This window comes from Anopheles gambiae, chromosome 2 (assembly GCF_943734735.2).
Source record: "Anopheles gambiae chromosome 2, idAnoGambNW_F1_1, whole genome shotgun sequence".
Taxonomy (NCBI): Eukaryota; Metazoa; Arthropoda; class Insecta; order Diptera; family Culicidae; genus Anopheles; species Anopheles gambiae.
In genome coordinates this window covers 24,934,284-24,952,127 of record NC_064601.1, presented here as the reverse complement: position 1 = coordinate 24,952,127, position 17,844 = coordinate 24,934,284, and the positions used below count along the sequence as shown (strand labels likewise).

Below are 17,844 nucleotides of genomic sequence, written 5' to 3'. Positions count from 1 at the left end.
GCCCAGCTGGTTGATGGCGAGTGAACTTGTTTGATTTTTCCCCTCATAATATGAATACATTTAGCATGCTTTTCCTAATTCCTCATACATTTGAGTAAAAAAATATGTTTTGATATTTTGCTTTTATCGTTTCATTCCAATGAATATTTTAAACATTATGGCAACATTCGGTTGTTAAATTTCGCACAGCACACAGTTCAGCACACCCGCAATCTACTCACCTTGAGCTAACCGGTTCAAAAGTTGACGTTCGTATTTCGCAACGTAAATATTGACATCCATCCAGTGCGCACTGTTGTTGGCTGGTTTCACTGGCGTTTTTCCATTGCCTGCGGTTTCGGACGGTGCGAAGGTGGTCCAAATTTTGCAGCCTACCCAAAAACGGACGTACTGCGGTATCTACTACAGCGCAGCAGAGAGTTTCCTCCGCCCGAATTGGAAAGTAAGATCAGCAGCTTCAACGAAAAGGAACCTTCGCGCTTGGTGTCGCGAACAGTGATGGTAGTAGTAGTATAAAGTAAACCCAACCATGAGCGTAATCGATTTTCTCTTCAGGTAAGCGCGCTCGTCCTGCATACACGCACAGTTTCGTTTATTCTCTTTCGTTTTTTTTCTACCCCCGGTTTTTGGCTCAAGCTATATAGTCCGATTTTTCCGATTTTAAAACCAATTTTTACCCTTCCCTTTTCTATGCTCTTTTGTCTTACTTCCACTCGGCAATTGTTCCACGTATTATCAGTTTCTTTCTCTTACCAGTCTCATTACGAATGCACTGTTGTTACGGTAGCGGTTTGGTTTGACGACCTCACTACAAGATGCGCATTGAGCTTGTTTTGTTTATAAAAATAGATCCAAACTTCTCTCGCCCTTTTTCCTCTTGCATCCCAAACCACAACAAAAACGGAAGCTTTACCGTACAGCCCTTCCTCTCGTTACGAACACCTGTTCGTGCCCTCTTCGAATCCTTTCCTACTACCCCTCCTGGTCTGCAGTCCTGGTCCAGTGGAAACACAAACAAAAAACGTGCTCTTACATTCCCTGTTTTTTCCCCATTACTTTTCTCGTGCAGCAGAAACAGTCTCGCTCAGTAAAAGCGGGTTTGGCGCCGAACATACACCCGGCACGCCAAATATTGTTGTTATCCTTTCATCAATGCTTTTGCGTACAAAAACGTACACCAAAAATTCGATTCCAAAAGGTGCGGCGAAACACACAAAGATTCAATCTCTCTCTATATATACATATCGGCCATCCAGCGTGCGTGTGAGTAGAGTGTGTAGCCTTGATGCGCGTGGTTACTAGCGAACGAGGTAAGAATTTACTACTTTTTTGTCCCCCCTTTTTTGCAATAACTACTGTGTATGGCGTTTGTAGTGCTCGTTGATAGCATTTGTACTAGAGCTAGCGTGTGTATATGTGTGTGTGTGCCATGTGCTTGTTCGTTAATGCTTCTGGAGTATACCCGTTCACGGTTGCATCAGCGTTTGTGTTTGTTGCGTACGAATGCTTAAACTACCTAGCGCATCCCCTTACAATCTGTCTGTCCCAGCTTATGGTTCGCGGATCTTTTCTTCTCTTTCCCAACAGTTGGCAGATTGTACTAAAACCACTGCTAAAGATGATCCGGCGACTGTTCAGCACGCTCATTGCGGATTACCCTCCGGCCGGGGAGTTCCTTCCGTCGGCACCCAGCAATCGACAACCTTCCACAGGCAGTGGTAGCGGTGGTGCGGACGTAGTGCCACCGGCGTTCCGGACCAGCTCGCTACAGTCCTTGAGCTGGCTGCACGCCATCTCGCCCTGCTTTCCGGTGTCAGGCGACCGCATAGAGGTCATCCGTGAGCCTGGCACGTTCTACAACACGCTGCTGGACAAATGTTCGGTCGCGCAGCGAAGGATCATGCTCGCCAGCCTGTATCTTGGCACGGGCAGCCTGGAAACGCAGCTCGTGGCCGCCATTCACGAAAACCTCCGCAACAATGTGCAGCTCAAGGTGGACGTACTGCTGGACTTTACGCGTGGCACACGGGGCGAGCGCAACAGCAAAACCACGCTGATGCCGCTGGTCAAGGAGACGGACAATTTCCGCCTCTCGCTGTACCACACGCCGGTGCTGCGTGGGCTAACGAAACGCCTTGCGCCACCGCGATGGAACGAGCTGCTCGGCATACAGCACATGAAACTGTACCTGGTGGACGATACGGTCATCATTTCCGGTGCGAATCTGTCCAACGATTATTTCACCAACCGGCAAGACCGGTACGTCATGATCGAGGATCGCCGGCTGGCCGACTTCTATGCCAACTTCCTGGGGAAGGTGCAGGAGTTTAGCCTGACGGTGGGGCGCGATGGAGCGACCCGACTGCACGACACGTGGACCATGCTGCCGTACAAGTGTGCCCAGCTAGAGTTTGCCACGGAAGCGCGGGATCGCATCCGGGCGTACTATCGCAGCGTGATGGACGAGCAGCGGGCGGTTTGCGAGCGGGACGAGGCACAGCACGCGGACACGTGGATATTCCCGCTGATCGAGATGGGACAGCTCGGCATACATCACGACAGCCTGGCGACGAAGCAGCTGCTGTCGGGTTGTTTGGCCGGCTCGCAGCTGCGGTTGGCGACGGGATACTTTAACCTAACGGAAACGTACATGAACACGCTGACGCACGAGTGTCAGGCACAGTGTAACATACTGATGGCGCACCCGAACGTAAGCAGCTTTTAGTGCGTCGCGAGTTCAAATCAATATGCCAACTAACGCAATGACTTTGTTCGCTTTTTTCCCACAGGCCAACGGGTTCCTCGGAGCGAAAGGACCGGCGGGCGGTATCCCCGCAGCATACTCCCTGCTGGCGCGCAAGTTTCTCGAGATGCTGAAATCGTCCGGCCAAAGCCACCGGGTGGAGCTGCTCGAGTACGAACGACCCGGGTGGACGTACCACGCCAAGGGCCTGTGGTACTATCTACCCGACTCGTCCCTCCCGAACGTCACCCTCATCGGTTCGTCCAACTTTGGCGAGCGCTCGGTGAACCGCGACCTCGAGGCACAGATCTGCGTGGTCACGAATAACGCCACTCTGCAGCACAAGCTCGAAACCGAGTATCAAAATTTGCTCCAGCACGCGACCACCGCCGAAACGGAGCTCATCAACCGGCCGGTGCCCCGGTGGGTGCGTGCCGTCGTGGGACTGTTTCGCAACTTTTTCTAATCTCGCCCCGCTTCCGCTGGCGGCCGGTCCGGGTCCGGCCGACGGCATCATTGCGCATCGAAGATGCGATACTCGTGAGCCCGCGCGAACAAACGCCTAACGTATCGAATACACGTGACAGTCCCGTTGGAGTTGTGATCAGTGTTAAGCCGACCAATCGTTCGGTTCCGACAAGGACCTGGGCCCGTGCCCAGGGTTACTTCTAGCTTCTATTTTCGCCATCATGCATCGCGTTAGCTTAATCGAAAAAGAAAATATCTTGTTACACAAGTTTGTTACCGTTCCAGTTGAAGGTTGCTCCAGCGTGCGTACGACCGATCACCAAAGGAAGCAGCAATAGGGAAAAAATGAAACCGAACAGTTCCTGTGTTGATGAAGTAAAAGACATTGTTTTAAAAACAGTAAACCACTATAGCGTAGAAAAATCGAGGCCCCTCGTCGGTACCACCACTTTATTTGCACTCCGGCCTTGCCTTTCCGAAGCGTTCCCTCCGCCCTCCTTTCCGTTACAGCTTAGCAAATACCGGCGTTTCCTTGCTCTGCGAAGCCATGATCGCGTTCAGGAAATCTTCACTCTGCAAGTTCAGCATGTTAATAGCGCGGATATGATCGAGCCCTTCCTGCACCGTGTGGTCCGCCGAGTAGACGATGTTTTTCTTCGTTCCCTGCACCGCGATCGGGCTCTTGCTCGCGATCTCCTCCGCCAGCTTGATCGCACCCTGCAGCAACTCTTCCCGATTGTCGAACAGCCGCGATACGAGCCCGTGGCTGTGCGCTTCATCGCTAGCGAACTTCCGCGCGGTAAAGGCAAGCTCCCGCACCCAGCTCTGATTTCCGACGACACGCGGGAACCGCTGCAGTGCGCCAACGTCCGCCGCCAGCCCGATGTCCACCTCCTTCAGCGAGAACCAGGCGTCCCGCGTGCAGTACCGCACGTCAGCCGCCGTAATCAGGTTAAGGCCGGCCCCGATGCAAGCGGAATGTACCGCCACGATGACCGGCTTGTAGCAGTGCTCCAGCGAGCTGATGCAGTCCTGGTACAGCTTGATGGTGCCCTCGAGCAGGCGGCCCCGTCGACCCACCTCCTCGATGGCTCCCATCTCCTGGCCCAGCTTCATCATATCGAACAGATCGATGCCTGCGGTAAAGTGTTTGGAGGAACCGCCGGACAGTACCACCGCCCGGCAGTCGGGATCGTTGTGCAGCTGGTCGAAGCAGTCCTTGATCTCCGTCCACAGCTGCCGATTGAACGCGTTCATACGATCGGGCCGATTGAACTCGACGTGCACCACGAACGGGCTCGGCGTGGACAGTTTCAGTGTTTTGAAGTTGTACTTCGTCGACGCATCGGTAGAAGCGTTGGCCGCGGCGCACAGATTACGTGCGATGTGTGGCGCAACCGGTGCTGTGAAATGAAGCATTTGCAGACGTTATTGGAGTCCATTTTGTGGATTAGCAATACTTTCACTTACCTCCTGGACGGGCCATCGTTTTGAGTGTGGAGAAAACGGTACTAAATGCAAGCTTGTTCATGGTGGCAAATGAAACTGCAAAATTTAGCCTTTTTAATGCTGGACTTTGATCCGTAGGAAGAGCAACGAAGATTCGAATCAGCTGAACCGTGTATCAACCGTGTGAGAGGGAAGAGGATGGTGAAATGATAACGGTACAGCAACCCTTTGCTATCGCAGATAAACGTCAAACCTATACGTAAACATTGGCTGACGCATTTGATTTAATTTTACCGCTTCATGGGTAAGTATTTTTATTTTTTCTGGTAGTTTCAAATAAACCTCCCTTAATATAAACTCTTGATGGTCCTTTTATAAATGTAGTTGAATGTTTGATCCTCCAACTACGAAAACTTTATATAAATTCCAAAAACAATTCCAACCCGGTGGAGTGACATTTGTAGAGCTCCGCTGGGAATTACCGGTTCGGATTGCAACCGTCTATACTGCACTGAATGTTTTGAAGAATTCTTCCCTTCGGCAAGTTTTTAACTGTAATTCATTGTAGTGTTTGGTTTGGTGCATGCCGCTCTACGCGTAGAGCGCAGTTGCATCACAATATTCATTCCGATCGCTGTTGTGATTGAAAGTGCACAGTGCACCACAGCAAAACGCTGTTCAGTTTCTCATCGTGGGAGCCGCTGCTAGTGTGCACGTTTTTTAGCCCCTACTGTGGCTACGAACACATTCCGAAAGGGGTATCCACGCAGTTGTTTTGTTTTTCCAGCACTTTTCAGCAAGACGCAAACTAAAGTGAACGTGAACGTGCAATGTTCCATACAATCTCATGGTAATTTGTTTATTTTTATCGCAGTATTAACGTGTCGCCTCTTCGATGTTATTCGATTTTAATGTGCAATAAGAAGTTATTGTAAAACATGATGTTACTGCCAGCCTGTATCCAGAGTCGCGGTAATGGGGCAGGTGCATAGAATTTGGAGCGTATTTCCATTAGCTTCTTGCATAGCAATTAAATGGAATGTGTTTCAACTGGTTGTGCAACAGGTTTCCCCCGGGCGAAGTGATACTCTCACGACACGAAAGTGGATTAGATTATAAAATAGTGTAGAAGATACAGTGCGGATAGATCCGTGCGATGGTGCGTGACAACATCACTAAAACTGCGATAAGATTCAGACATCCCTGGAGAGGGTTGTGAGACAAGTTTATGGTTGAAGCTCTGTTCATCAAACAAAAAAGGAGGAACAGACACAAACAAGCGCAATCAGTGCCCGGCTCTCAATATCACTGGGACCGGCAATAATGCTTTACAGATAAGGTCACAAAACGTACGTATGAACCACGGTCAAATGGTTTGGTGGCTTCCTACTGCTACTCGTGTGTGTTGTCATAATTAAGATTGCTGATTGAACAATCAAAGCAAACCGATACAGTCTACACACGCGTACAGTGATTCACCATCGTCTGCCGAAATGAACCGCGCAATGACTATGCAAAAACAAAATAAAACAGCATGTGTGGTGCGAATGGAGAAAAAAGAGTTTCCCATACCGGGAATCGAACCCGGGCCTTCCGGGTGAGAGCCGGATATCCTAACCACTAGACAATATGGGACTGTTAGCGGAGTGGCAATACAAACCGTTCTGTATCTACTGCTGCGCTTTCATATAGAATCCAAGTAATTGAATCATTCAGTCATGCATTTTGTTTTTTAATTTTCTTTACAGAACCAGCGCAAATATCTCCTGCTCCCAACGGTGCTTAGTAACGTGGAAAACTAACGTATCACACACCTCCGAACGCAATTCCATCGAGTACAATGGCCTGTCCACTGTATAAGCTGCTGCTATTCACTGCCCTACTGATACTTCAACTGATAGCGACCTGCAAAGCCACTTTAGCAGCAAATTACGATGAGCAACTGGATAATGCCATCCGCCAGGTGTCCAGCGTGGGCTGGGAAGTTACCTATGATCCGCCTAAGCTCAACATGGACATGAGCACCACGCGAAATGTAACGCTACGAATAGAGCGCATAGCGAAGGCGGATTTGGAAGACATCCGCTCGGTGCAGTTGAGAAGCGAGCGTGAGCACGTGGCTTGGGTCGAGAACGGTACGATCGTCATTGAACCACTCGTCGCGGCCATCGCGTACAATGGGTCGTTTACCGTCGTTGCCAACTTTCTCGGCCAGACCAGCTTTTTCGTCGAGCTGGTGCGCATGAACGGCACGACCGAGAGTATCAAATCGTCCACCCTTCCGATAACCGTGATCCGCCCGGAGCGCGTCATTGACCATGTGTTTACCGGATCGGTCATACTGCTCATCTCCATCCTGTACATTAACTTTGGCGCTGCGCTGGATGTTGGAGCCTTGAAACAGATCGCACGGCGTCCGATTGGACCGATGATCGGGTTCGTGTGCCAGTTCGTGTTCATGCCCCTGCTCAGCTACGGTCTCGGGCATTTGCTGTTTCCGGACAACTACGAGCTGCAGCTGGGACTGTTCTTTACCGGCGTCTCGCCGGCCGGTGGAGCTTCCAACATCTGGACTGTGGCGCTGGGCGGCAATCTAACGCTCTCCATCGCCATGACCACTATCAGCACGATCGCCGCGTTCGGCATGATGCCGCTGTGGATTTTTACCCTCGGGCGTACTATCTTCCAGCGGGCAAACCTCGTCGTGCCCTACAGCCGCATTGCATACACGGCCGTTGGACTGGTGGTCCCGATCAGTGCCGGTCTGCTCATACAACGGTACTGTCCCCGGTTCAGCCGGCTGCTGGTGCGCATCCTGAAGCCCATGTCCGTGATATTGATCCTGTTCATCGTCATCTTCGCGATCGTAACCAACCTGTACCTGTTTGAGCTGTTTTCCTGGCAAATCATCATCGCCGGGTTGGGTCTCCCTTTGCTCGGCTACTGTTTCGGGTTTCTGGCGAGCACGCTGATGCGTCTGCCGCTAGCCGACTCGCTGGCCATTTCGGTCGAAACGGGCATACAGAACACCGGTATTGCGATCTTTCTGCTACGCTTTGCCCTGGAACAGCCGGCGGCGGATCTAACGACGGTTATGCCCGTTTCGAATGCGATTATGACACCGTTACCTCTGCTTCTGCTCCTGGTCGGCCTACGCATTCATGAACGGTAAGTTTTACATGTCTGTACATTTGCTGTGTGCTGTCTGTTTTGTGTGTTTTTGCTAATTTGAGATGCTTAAGCCGCAACCATTATTGTTTAATTTCAGCACGAAGCGACGCGCTGAAAACAGTCTGATACCGAAGACGGAGACGGATCCTGTGGTGGCAACGCCAGAGTGAAGACAAACAACTACGATCATCCCCCCGATGGTGACGGTTTTAGGGAACACAGGCCTAGCGAACAACTCACAATCACACATACACACACATACATCATACTTAGCACATAGTAGAAGAATGTGATTTGTTTTTTGTACATCGAAATACAGAAAAGCCGTTTATTCTAAAAATCCCTATCTTAGTCTCGCATTTCACCTTCCTCGTCCTCATCGTCTATACCGCGTATGTACAGCACGTTGTTGCACCGGATCAGCACCTCACCAAGGTGTCCCGTGTTCTGTCCGTCCACAAACTCTTCCGTGTTGGCTAGCTGCATGTTCATGTACCCGTCTACCGATACCAGAAACCCTTTGTACTCGTGGCCCCACTTTAGCTTAATGATCACCGGCTTGCCAGTGAGTCCATTGAGGAATGGTTTTGGGTTTATCGGCATAGCAGTCGCCATCGTGCTGGATTGTTGTGTTTTCTTTTGCGGTACTTGCTAGAAAGAATTATGCAAACTAAAGCAAATTCACCTATTACCAGATGATGGAGGGAAGTGAACGATTGTTTTCGTGTTCTGCTATACTTACTCGAGGTTCGGGAAACTGCAAAACACCAATTTATTTGGCGTCCTTTAGCAAAAATTTCTTGTTTTCTCTCGCGTACAGCCGGTCGAGTGTTTTTTTGACAGCTCGCCCTTGCGCGTTTTGCAAAATGTCAAATGGATACAACTGGGTTGAGCTTCGCATGATCGCGTGGAAGACGCATGAGCAAAATAAGTAAACTTGTGACGCAAATGAGCATGATTTTTATTTTATTTTTTTCATTTTTTCATATAAACACATCTACAGTAGATTTCGGATTAGTAAACTGCCGTTGATCTACTATTTCTTACCAAAAGTATCGAAATGTTTTACACGGGTACAGCTCCTCTACATTCACCTTGAACTTTTTTGGAGTTTATTTGCTGGCTGGCACCACTGCCCACAAACGTCAACATCGCGGGTACGATAAACGAAGGACGCTGGAATATTTCTTGTTTACATCATTTTTGCAGCAAATTCTTGTCGATTTTCCGATACCAAATACACATTAAATTGAACGTACCATGGCCACAAAAGCGTCACCACAAGCGGTAAGTAGAAACGAGCAATCGAATCCAAGAAAGTAAAATAAGTTTCAAGAAACTTTTCATTTTTCCTCGCCATAGCCTCCACAGGTAATGGGGGACAACGATCTCGGACCGGTCCGTTTGCCGGTGGATCGAGAAACGCACCAGTACGACGATTGGACCATCGGGTACACCAAATCGCACATCCTCAAAAGTGTCTGCGTCAAGGGCGAAACCTGTGTGGCCGGCGATCCGGACTGCTGCGAACTGTGCGTGTACAACTTTGCGCTCGCGCTACCCCACCTGCCCGATATGGTGTTTCACCGGAATGTGCTCCGCATCAGCCATGCGTCGGGCGCACAGCTCGAATTCAATCCACTCGACGCACTAAAGCTTGTGCGCAACGAAAAGCTCGACCTGAAGGTGGCCTGCTCGGACGAGTGGCGCGAAAGCCGCCCGGAAGCGGCACAAACGGGAGACAAAGTGAAGCCGTTCGACTGGACGTTCACGACGGAGTACACCGGCACGGTGAACGATCGCTTCCGCGTCGAACCGACCGAGCAGCGCATCGATATGTTTAAGCTGATGCGCAAGGAGGAGATTCTGTTCTATCACAATCTAACCCTGTTCGAGGACGAGCTGCACGATCACGGCATATCGTTGCTCTCGGTGAAGGTTCGCGTGATGCCGTCCGGGTTCTACGTGCTGTTGCGTTTCTTCCTGCGCGTCGACAATGTGCTGCTGCGCAGCAACGACACGCGCTTCCACTACGAGAAGGGAAACGATTACGTGCTGAAGGAGTTTACGCACCGCGAGGCGAAGGTGGAGCAGTTGAAACACATTCCACCGGCACTGTTTACCAATCCGGACCACATTGTGGATAAGCTGCCGGTTGTTCGGAAGGTGAACGAGAAGCTAACGATCATCAAACCGGAATGAGTCGGTGTGTGTGTCGCGAGCGATCTCACGGTGAACTTGTAGGGTTTGAGTGTGTGTCTGTAAGCAAAGAACAGTACGCGTGTAAGTGGTAAGGGCCGTAGCTATGGCGTCAATGAAACGGACCGTCGTTTGTGATTTTATTATGTCAATATGAAAAATAAATACATACACACATGACACGTAATGTGTGTGCTTTTAAAATCAAGCGGAAATTCGGCCCACTTGCTGTTTAGGGGTTTTTCCGCGTAGGATCGTAGATATCCTGTCCATACTTGCGGTTTTCTCCGATGCAGAGGGACAGCGTGCTCATCGCATCGGTTGCCACCTCAACGTACGTTTGTTCGTCGGGAAGGAACTCCGAGGGTGGGACTGTTGCGGAAGAGAAGCGAATCATTGAAGGCACCATAGTAATGTTAAAGAGAACATTCACCCGCTACTTACCAACAGCGGAGGGTGAATAGACGGAGAAGATCGTTTTCTTCGCCGTGTGCTGCATCGAATGCATGCTAATACAACCGTAATTTTGAAGTATCTGTAACGGGAAAAAGCGAAAAAAATAAGACCAGTTTTATAGTGACACTGTGAGCCTAAGCCACTTCACCTCTAGCAGCTGCCTCAGATAGAACGGTGGCATCATGTTGAAGCGTACGAACAGCACACTTAGCGGAACGCCCGGATGGGCTACGCAGTACAGCAGTATTGAGGTGAGCCAGCGGAACAGCAATCGCTTATTGACGACACCGTCAATCCTTATCCAGGGTGCCATCGCCAGCAGCATATACTTCCGCTTAGGCCTAACGGTACAAAGGGAAAGGAAAGGTGATTAAAGAGTAACACGAAACCATGCTTTCAACTCACCTTTTTGTTTCCGCTTTGCTGTCGGAAGTATCCGGCCGATTCTTCTCTTCGGTTGTGGCACCTTTCGACCGTTTTGCCGTCTGCTCTTCCACATCCGACGTTCCCTTACGCTTGGTACCGGCTTTGATCGGGTCGGCTGAACTGCTTGGTTGTTCCTCGCCGGATCGATGGCCGCTGATGGCTTCCGGTACCGGTGCCTTCGTCAGCCACTCCTCCACAAACTGCCAATGCACGTAGGTGATGGTACGGTACCCGGTACGCAGCAACAGCTTGAACCCGCACAGCGCCTGCAGATGCTGCTTCAGCTGCGCGTGGTTCGGGAAGGAAGCGGCCAGCTCGAACACGGTCGCACCCAGCCACTGCTTTGACTCGATGTACGCCAGCAAGGCGCAGGCGTGCGTGTTGCGCTCGATCACGGACATCGCTTCGTGCAGCGGCCGTTTCAGTTGCTCCATCGCGGGCCACAGCGCATCGCTGGTCAGCTTGACCAGCAGCTCGCGGCGCCGCTTCGCACCCTCCGGCAGGAAGCATCGCGGCACATTCCACTGGCCGTACGGTTCCCGGTCGGCCAGGGCCGCCGCGCTGAAACGCTCTGCCGGCGTCAGCTTCATGCGAATGTGAACCTTCATGATTGTCACTTCGTAGAAGTTGTGCAGCTTAAACACTTTCTCGCTGAGCGCCGTCAGGCTGCCGTACAGCCGTTCCTCGTCCTGTTCCGTCTCGCCCGCATCCTCGTCCTCGAGCGCATTGGACAGCTCGTACCGATCGAGCCAACTGTACTCGGGCAGCTCACTGTCAAAGGACAGGCAGTCCTCGGCCAGCTCGGCCATGTTGACGGCGTGCCTGTCCAGCGCCTGCCCGGCCAGGGTCTGACGATTCACGTCCCGCTTCTGCTTTTCGGCCCACCGCTGCTGAAACTCGGCAATGTATTTGCTGAAGAACGGCAGCAGATTTTCCTCCCGCACATCGAACATCATCGCAACGTCCATGCGATTTTTGCGCTGCGTGCGGTCGCTTGCGTACTGCCTAATGCGCGCCAACTGTTCCTGTCGTCCCTGTGCCACCGCCAGGCATCTACCGATCAGATCGACATTACGCGCACCTCCGCTAGCTTTCGTCCCCACGCCAACACATCCGGCCAGCGAGCAGTGAGCCGGTTGCGAATCGTCGATTTTAAACGTCTGCGCAATGAGTCGCCGCTCGCCCTGCTGCAGCTGATCGAGCAGGCAGAAAAAGTGAAAGTACTCGATCGGTACCTTCAGCAGCCGCTCGACCGGATGCGAAACGTACTGGAATGTAATGTCCTTCTGCGAGGAAAAGCGCAGCTTGCGCGATGCCGCCGGATTCACCTTGTCAGTGGGCGCTTTAAAGGGCGTTTGGGCAGGTTTGGGCGGCACCTTTCGTGCGCTGGACGCTGGTTCTTCCTGGCCCGAGCCGCACTCCTGCTCCGCCAGCACGTCCGTGTAGAATGGCACCGTTTCCTTCGTGTCGGCGCGCACCTCGATGTAGTTCGCTTCCTGGTCGATGTGTACGTCGATGCGGCCGGTCGCCAGCAGCTCGCTAAGCAGCAGTACCAGCCCCTGCGCGTCATCATCGTACGCGTACATCTCGTCGTAGCGGACGCGATCGAGCAGCTGCATGTACTGGCCAAAGATCGGCAGAAACAGATCGAACGGGAGCGATGTCATCAGCTGCTGCTGGTAGTGGATCGACACGTGGTACAGCTCACGATCGCCTGCGTTCGAGGTGTGCGTAACGAGCAGCTTCGTCCCGACGCCTCTCAGCGTCTTGTTCAGCGAAACGAGATGGTAGTTGCGCATCAGACGCATCGCCCCGGACAGGATGCTCTCGGAGAACTCACGGTACACGTTTTGCAGCGCGTCCGGCGTCCGGCCGTGCGTTACCGCGCTGTGCATGAGTATGGTCAGCTTGTATATTTGCAGCTCCTGCAGGGTGGTCGGATCGGTCGCGTAGTTCAGCTGCTTCGCCACGTGGCTCGTGTCCGTCACGGTGAACTTCCGGTGCAGCTCCTCGATCGTGCCCGGTATGCGCGGGTAGCTGCGCCGCGGCTCATTGTTCCGGTCGCGCGGAGCTCGCGGCGTCGTCTGCGTGGTGCCCGTGTTGATGCTTCGCACCAGATTGGTGCAGTACTGGCGGACCAGGTGCACCAGCTGCACGAAGTGGATGCGGGCCGCCACCATGTACTCTTCGCTTTCGGTATACCGCTCGCGCAGCTTCCGCACAAACCCCGGCCCAAAGCGCTCGGTTATTATCGGGTTTTGCTTCACCTCCTCGAGACAGGTTTGTATCATGTCCGCGACGCCCGGCACCTTCTTGCCCATGTACAGTACGCGCCGCTGGCAGGCGCGAGACGTTTTGCTCACCGAGCGGGCACAGGCCCAGTGCAGCACGTCCCGGAAGGTGGACGAATTCACCGGGCAGCTGATGGTGAGCGAAGCGTACATGTACAGCTGCGCCACGCGGCACATCACCAGTATCTGATCCTCGGCCGGGGACCACTTGACGCGCAGGTTGCTCATCAGTTTGAGCGCCCGCTTGTCCACCTCGTCGTACGTTTCGCGCCACAGCCGGGTCGAGGGTTTGCGCGGTTTGATGACGCGCTTTTTTATCTTCGATTTGCGCGGCACCTTACGCGGCACCACCGAACCGGTGACGGTCGGTTTGTCCGTGCTAGCGGACGTGGTCGACGCGACGCCACCGTCGCCGCCCGTCTTGACCTTCTTCTGCTTTAGCTTTAGTGCGCGCCTCACGTACTGCAGCCGGTGTTTATCAAACCGCCGGCTGTACGCCGTGTTGACCATCTTCTGCCAGTTCGTTTTCAGGTGCATAAACAGGGCGGAATCGAAGCCGGCTGCTCCCTTCCCGTCACCGCGCGGCAATCGCTCTGGGCGATCGTTGAGCGGGGCGGTGTCGGTCGTTTGTACTTTTAGCGCTTCGACCAGCGCCGGCTTGGTGCTGAGCTGCTGCACCTGCACTTCCCGCCCGATGGCCGTGCTGCGTAGGTTTAGCCGAGTCGAGATCGATATATCGAACAGCCGGTCCCAGTAGTCCTGCAGATCATCCATCGTTTCGAAGCGGTACCGTAGGACGGGGTACTTGCGCGCCTCGATCTCGTGGTAGCTGTCCTTCGACGAGGTGGTGTTCAGCAGGCAGGCGTGCCGGTTCAGGTACACGTACGTTTGGTCGCGCGTTTTGCGCAGCTGCGGTCCCATCTGAACGAGGCCCGCATAGCACAGCAGCTTCGTAATGTCCAGCGTGGCGTGTATGTAGCGCCGTCTGGCCAGCAACTGCACGCGCACCGCATCCGGCAGATCCTTCAGTATGATGTACTTGCGTATCGGATGGTTCAGATAGTAATCCAGCGCGGGCGTGTAGAACGAGAAGGTAAAGATCGAGCAGAAGATGAAGAGCGGCATGCGCACGACCGCATCGGTGAGCAGCACCCAGCCGGGCCCGTACCCATCGTACAGGTTCAGCGGTGGGATGAACATTTTCCAATCGTTCGTGTCGCTGTAGATGGGCGACAATTCGTCCGGATCTAGCCCGCGGAGATCGATCTCCTTCAGCTCGCTTACGCTGATATCGCGCGCGTCCCTCGGCTGCACGTACGCCGTATAGAAAAGGTACTCGTGGTACAGCTTCATGCGCGGACACTTGGGCAGACAGCCATGGTAGCCCTTCGGTTCGACGGAATCGTCGGTCGGTGCGTCCGGGATCGTGATGGAGGACTGCGTTTGCAGCACGATGCGCGTCTTCGCCATGGCCAGCTTCGACTGTAACCCGGGATGATCGACCGTTATTTTAGGATCGCAGATGTACACCAGCTGAAATTCACGATCCTCCCGCCGCATCGTCACGTTCGCGATCATGACCAACTTGTCGGCGGCCAGGCGACCGATCAGGCGCATCAGCGACTTATTGCACGCCGTGTACTGATTGCCAATCGACGACTCTGCCTGCTTCAGCCGGTTCAGTATGGCGCGGGGTTCGATCGCCTCCTCTTGCTTCACGAGATCGATGATGAAGTTGCAACGCCGCAGCATCAACTCGCTGACCAGCTTCGATTTCATCGCGCTCGAGATGCCTTTCTGCGCTTTCTTCAGCATCAGCTTGTCGGTAAGGATCACATCGGTGATGATATTGTCCTGCAGTGTACTATCGAACGCGTTGTTTTCGCTCACATTGTGCACCGACAGAGCAGAAGAGCCAGCAGTGCCAGGGTTGTCGTCGATGCTCATATCGGAGATCGGTTCGGCCTTGCTGTTGATGGCGGCTGGCTCCGGAATGCTCGCACTAATAGCAGCAGATATCTGCTGTCGCTTGCTTTCGATCACGTTCAGCTGGTTCGATACGTACTGGGACATTTCCTTCTCAAACACAGCCGTCCGCTGTGAGCTTCCCGGTATGAAGAATCTGCAAAAAGAAGATAAGCACTATAAGCATATCTATCTGGATATGAAGCTAGTGAATACAAAATTTACTTCGAGGTACGCTGTCTTCCTTCATCCACAGCCATGCTTTCGATGGCTTTCAGCTTGACGAGATTTTTCACAACGCCCCGCGCGTTAAGCTTATCCAGCCCCATCTCCTGCGCCATCTCCGACTGCGATATGCCCTTCCCTCCATGATGCGCAACCACATTGTAGGCCAGCTGCAGCAAGGGTACGTCGACGTACAGCGAGTTGCTGTCCGCACCGGCCAAAAACCCTTCCTTCGCCTCAGCTGCACCTTCCTCGGCCGCGTCACGATTGCACGCATCGTACACGTCCGCATTCGGGTCGATCAGTCGCATCACGCGTACCATCTTTTCTTCCCCACGCTTTGTCATGTACGCGTTTTTGGACGCATCCGGATAGAGCGTCCGAAATGGTACGGATTCGTCCGTTTTGATGTAGCGCTGAAATTCGGGCGTGCGAAACACTTTACCCGCCTCCGATTTGTTCAACACCATCAGCTTGATCTCCTCGTAGTCGGCCATATAGTGGTCCCGGCGCTTCAGCTCGTTCACCACGCGCTCGGCAATCACCATCTGCTTCGTTTTCATCTCCGTGTAGTAGCGCGGCAGATGAAACACCATGCCCTGGATGCTTATATCGTCCACCCGGATCGAGAGGTTTTGGCGCGTAATCAGCTTAGCACCGCTCAGCACCTTTCGGTGGTAGAACAGCGAGCTGGAATCGCCCGTTACCTCCACCAGCGAAAACTTCCCGTGCGATGTTTCCCCATTGAAGCGGGAGCGACCGATCCACTCGAGCAGGCAGTACTGCATGCCCGTCAGCTCGACCGTGCAGTTCGGCACGATCAGAAACGATTCGCGCATTCGCTGAGACGCCACAATTACAAACTTACGTCCATATCTGCAAGGATAGAAAATGACCCGAGCTACCGTTTATAACAAGCACAATGCGTTTTTTTTAAAGCCTCGATGCCTGCCCTACCTTTGCTCCGCCTCAACGCAGCTAATCGTGCGCAATTCCTCCCGCGGGATTGGCGTACGCGTATCATATTCTTCGCACGAACCACGCACCCCATTCTCTTCGACCAGCCGGTACGCGAACCGATGGCCCGGATACTCGCTCGGCTGGATCGGGATCCCATTTTCCGGATCGATTTTGCCGAGGCGGTTAAAGTGTGTAAAAGGTTTCCGCTCGGCTAGCAGCAGGAAGAACTCGTACTCGGGATTGCGCACAATCAGCGTCCAGACTGTGCCCATCAGCTTCGGCGGCAGTGGCATCGCTGTCTTCAGCCGTAATGCGATGTGATTCCATAGCGCTGTGAAAACATGGAGGAAAAACACTCGCTCAGCATATGCGGCCATTGCGGTGGAAAGAACGCGCCGCTGTACTTACAGTTGAGCGTACTTCCTTCAAGACCTTCCAGACTTATTTCCTCATCGATTATCGATTTCAGCGATGCATTTGGTAGCATTTTGGCAGGATTTTATCGAAAAACAATCAAAGAGCCGAGAAACATCGTCCGAAAGTTTGTTTGTGTACACTTCGTAATGACAGCTACAAGGCGGCAAGGCACACAGGGCGCCATCCACGGTCAATATGATCAGATTTATTTATTTTTTTAACATCTTCAAACAAAGATAATTAATTTGTTCAAAGACTCAAAAGATTTTAAAATGTTTTATGAGCTTACTTACGGGTAACGTGTATGTACTTTCAAATAAATAGATTAATTGTAAATGATTCTTTCCAAGACAGCAGATGGGTTTGTTTACGGTATTCACCATTTGATTGTATTGGTGTGTTGCTGTGACTGCAACTTGCATTTGAACTAGTGATGTGCAAATGCGGAGTGGAGTCATGAATCCAACTCCGGCTCTGACAAACTGTATCCGACTCCGAATCAAAACCGGATTCGTAGCTACAATTCTGGAAGAGTACGAACGTATACGGTCAAATCTGGCGATCGAATCATATTTATTAAATTAAAAGGCATATCCTTTACACATGTGATATTATATGTACCGCTGTTATGAAAATTTCTTTCGAATAATAAAACAAACTACATACACTTATTAACGCGGTTATCTGAAAGAGCAGAAATTTATTAGCGTTATTTGATGGTGCGTAAATGCCTGCAATGAAAAAGAGTACAATTAATGTTTGCATTTATTTATAATATTTCATGGAGCTGATGTAATAGTAAGTAATAGCAACAGTGTTTATTGCGTATTATTAAAAAGGGCAATTGATGAATTCACATGAATTTGATCAACGAAGATCAGTGGATCAGTTAAAAATTTGCTTCGGCTAAAGAAGAGCCTCTGCTTACTTACGGAAAATCTTCAAAACGGTGTTAACTATTCATCTTTTGAGCGATATGGGCTCCGTTTTTTGGGACATAAAAAGCACCATACATTGGTACAATTATTTTGCATCAATTACCATGTCATCCTTCGGGACACTGGACAAAAAAAT

The 17,844-nt window shown here is 51.9% G+C and overlaps 6 protein-coding genes and 1 non-coding gene across 14 annotated transcripts; 3 read left to right on the top strand and 4 right to left on the bottom strand.

Annotated features, from left to right (window-relative positions):
- Positions 1–250: 250 nt before the first annotated feature.
- On the top strand, positions 251–3,615 carry LOC1273298 (CDP-diacylglycerol--glycerol-3-phosphate 3-phosphatidyltransferase, mitochondrial). Of its 3 annotated transcripts, XM_312262.6 has the most exons (4): positions 268–555; positions 1,070–1,310; positions 1,588–2,710; positions 2,790–3,615. In XM_312262.6, exons 3-4 carry the CDS (start codon positions 1,619–1,621, stop codon positions 3,207–3,209), a joined length of 1,512 nt encoding a protein of 503 aa, XP_312262.5. In that variant the 5' UTR covers positions 268–555; positions 1,070–1,310; positions 1,588–1,618; the 3' UTR covers positions 3,210–3,615. The 3 variants fall into 3 exon arrangements, with proteins under 3 accessions (XP_061507387.1, XP_312262.5, XP_061507388.1); XM_061651403.1 differs by lacking the exon at positions 1,070–1,310 and having other exon boundaries at positions 251–555; XM_061651404.1 differs by lacking the exon at positions 1,070–1,310 and having other exon boundaries at positions 268–442.
- On the bottom strand, positions 3,600–4,832 carry LOC1273299 (delta(3,5)-Delta(2,4)-dienoyl-CoA isomerase, mitochondrial). Its single transcript, XM_312264.6, has 2 exons — positions 4,682–4,832; positions 3,600–4,614 (listed from the first exon to the last, which is right to left on the bottom strand). Exons 1-2 carry the CDS (start codon positions 4,740–4,742, stop codon positions 3,716–3,718), a joined length of 960 nt encoding a protein of 319 aa, XP_312264.6. The 5' UTR covers positions 4,743–4,832; the 3' UTR covers positions 3,600–3,715.
- On the top strand, positions 4,833–8,171 carry LOC3290666 (P3 protein). 4 transcript variants are annotated; one of them, XM_061651406.1, is made up of 3 exons: positions 4,833–4,964; positions 6,409–7,828; positions 7,929–8,171. In XM_061651406.1, the coding sequence occupies exons 2-3, from the start codon at positions 6,501–6,503 to the stop codon at positions 7,999–8,001; spliced, it is 1,401 nt and encodes a 466-aa protein (XP_061507390.1). In that variant the 5' UTR covers positions 4,833–4,964; positions 6,409–6,500; the 3' UTR covers positions 8,002–8,171. The 4 variants fall into 4 exon arrangements, with proteins under 4 accessions (XP_061507390.1, XP_563485.5, XP_061507392.1 ...); XM_563485.5 differs by lacking the exon at positions 4,833–4,964 and adding an exon at positions 5,183–5,510; XM_061651408.1 differs by lacking the exon at positions 4,833–4,964 and adding an exon at positions 5,208–5,510 and having other exon boundaries at positions 7,903–8,171.
- Trnae-cuc (transfer RNA glutamic acid (anticodon CUC)) lies at positions 6,224–6,295 on the bottom strand. Its single transcript has one exon. It is a non-coding gene; the product is annotated as a tRNA-Glu (tRNA).
- LOC1273301 (small nuclear ribonucleoprotein F) lies at positions 8,125–8,706 on the bottom strand. Of its 3 annotated transcripts, none has more exons than XM_061651414.1 (2): positions 8,574–8,706; positions 8,125–8,501 (listed from the first exon to the last, which is right to left on the bottom strand). In XM_061651414.1, the coding sequence occupies exon 2, from the start codon at positions 8,444–8,446 to the stop codon at positions 8,180–8,182; it is 267 nt and encodes an 88-aa protein (XP_061507398.1). In that variant the 5' UTR covers positions 8,447–8,501; positions 8,574–8,706; the 3' UTR covers positions 8,125–8,179. The 3 variants fall into 3 exon arrangements, with proteins under 3 accessions (XP_061507398.1, XP_061507400.1, XP_061507399.1); XM_061651416.1 differs by having other exon boundaries at positions 8,125–8,482; positions 8,574–8,691; XM_061651415.1 differs by having other exon boundaries at positions 8,125–8,516; positions 8,574–8,676.
- A 250-nt stretch (positions 8,707–8,956) lies between these two features.
- LOC1273302 (TIP41-like protein) lies at positions 8,957–10,234 on the top strand. Its single transcript, XM_563488.4, has 2 exons — positions 8,957–9,118; positions 9,194–10,234. The coding sequence occupies exons 1-2, from the start codon at positions 9,092–9,094 to the stop codon at positions 10,031–10,033; spliced, it is 867 nt and encodes a 288-aa protein (XP_563488.3). The 5' UTR covers positions 8,957–9,091; the 3' UTR covers positions 10,034–10,234.
- Positions 10,116–17,123, bottom strand: LOC1273303 (general transcription factor 3C polypeptide 1). Its single transcript, XM_312268.6, has 7 exons — positions 16,762–17,123; positions 16,351–16,684; positions 15,394–16,269; positions 10,892–15,325; positions 10,635–10,827; positions 10,475–10,565; positions 10,116–10,402 (listed from the first exon to the last, which is right to left on the bottom strand). The coding sequence occupies exons 1-7, from the start codon at positions 16,838–16,840 to the stop codon at positions 10,263–10,265; spliced, it is 6,147 nt and encodes a 2,048-aa protein (XP_312268.6). The 5' UTR covers positions 16,841–17,123; the 3' UTR covers positions 10,116–10,262.
- Between the last annotated feature and the right edge of the window lie 721 nt (positions 17,124–17,844).

Bases quoted from the DNA above. Each gene is read 5' to 3' on its own strand.
- LOC1273298 (XM_061651403.1), top strand. From the start codon at position 530: ATGAGCGTAATCGATTTTCTCTTCAG. The intron at 556-1,587 runs GTAAGCGCGCTC...CTTTCCCAACAG, and splicing joins GTAATCGATTTTCTCTTCAG to TTGGCAGATTGTACTAAAAC. The intron at 2,711-2,789 runs GTAAGCAGCTTT...TTTTTCCCACAG, and splicing joins TACTGATGGCGCACCCGAAC to GCCAACGGGTTCCTCGGAGC.
- LOC1273299 (XM_312264.6), bottom strand. From the start codon at position 4,742: ATGAACAAGCTTGCATTTAGTACCGTTTTCTCCACACTCAAAACGATG. The intron at 4,615-4,681 runs GTAAGTGAAAGT...TTCATTTCACAG, and splicing joins AACGATGGCCCGTCCAGGAG to CACCGGTTGCGCCACACATC.
- LOC3290666 (XM_061651406.1), top strand. From the start codon at position 6,501: ATGGCCTGTCCACTGTATAAGCTGCTGCTATTCACTGCCCTACTGATA. The intron at 7,829-7,928 runs GTAAGTTTTACA...GTTTAATTTCAG, and splicing joins GGCCTACGCATTCATGAACG to CACGAAGCGACGCGCTGAAA.
- LOC1273301 (XM_061651414.1), bottom strand. From the start codon at position 8,446: ATGGCGACTGCTATGCCGATAAACCCAAAACCATTCCTCAATGGACTC.
- LOC1273302 (XM_563488.4), top strand. From the start codon at position 9,092: ATGGCCACAAAAGCGTCACCACAAGCG. The intron at 9,119-9,193 runs GTAAGTAGAAAC...TCCTCGCCATAG, and splicing joins CAAAAGCGTCACCACAAGCG to CCTCCACAGGTAATGGGGGA.
- LOC1273303 (XM_312268.6), bottom strand. From the start codon at position 16,840: ATGCTACCAAATGCATCGCTGAAATCGATAATCGATGAGGAAATAAGT. The intron at 16,685-16,761 runs GTAAGTACAGCG...ATGTTTTCACAG, and splicing joins TGAAGGAAGTACGCTCAACT to CGCTATGGAATCACATCGCA. The intron at 15,326-15,393 runs GTAAATTTTGTA...TTCTTTTTGCAG, and splicing joins GGAAGACAGCGTACCTCGAA to ATTCTTCATACCGGGAAGCT.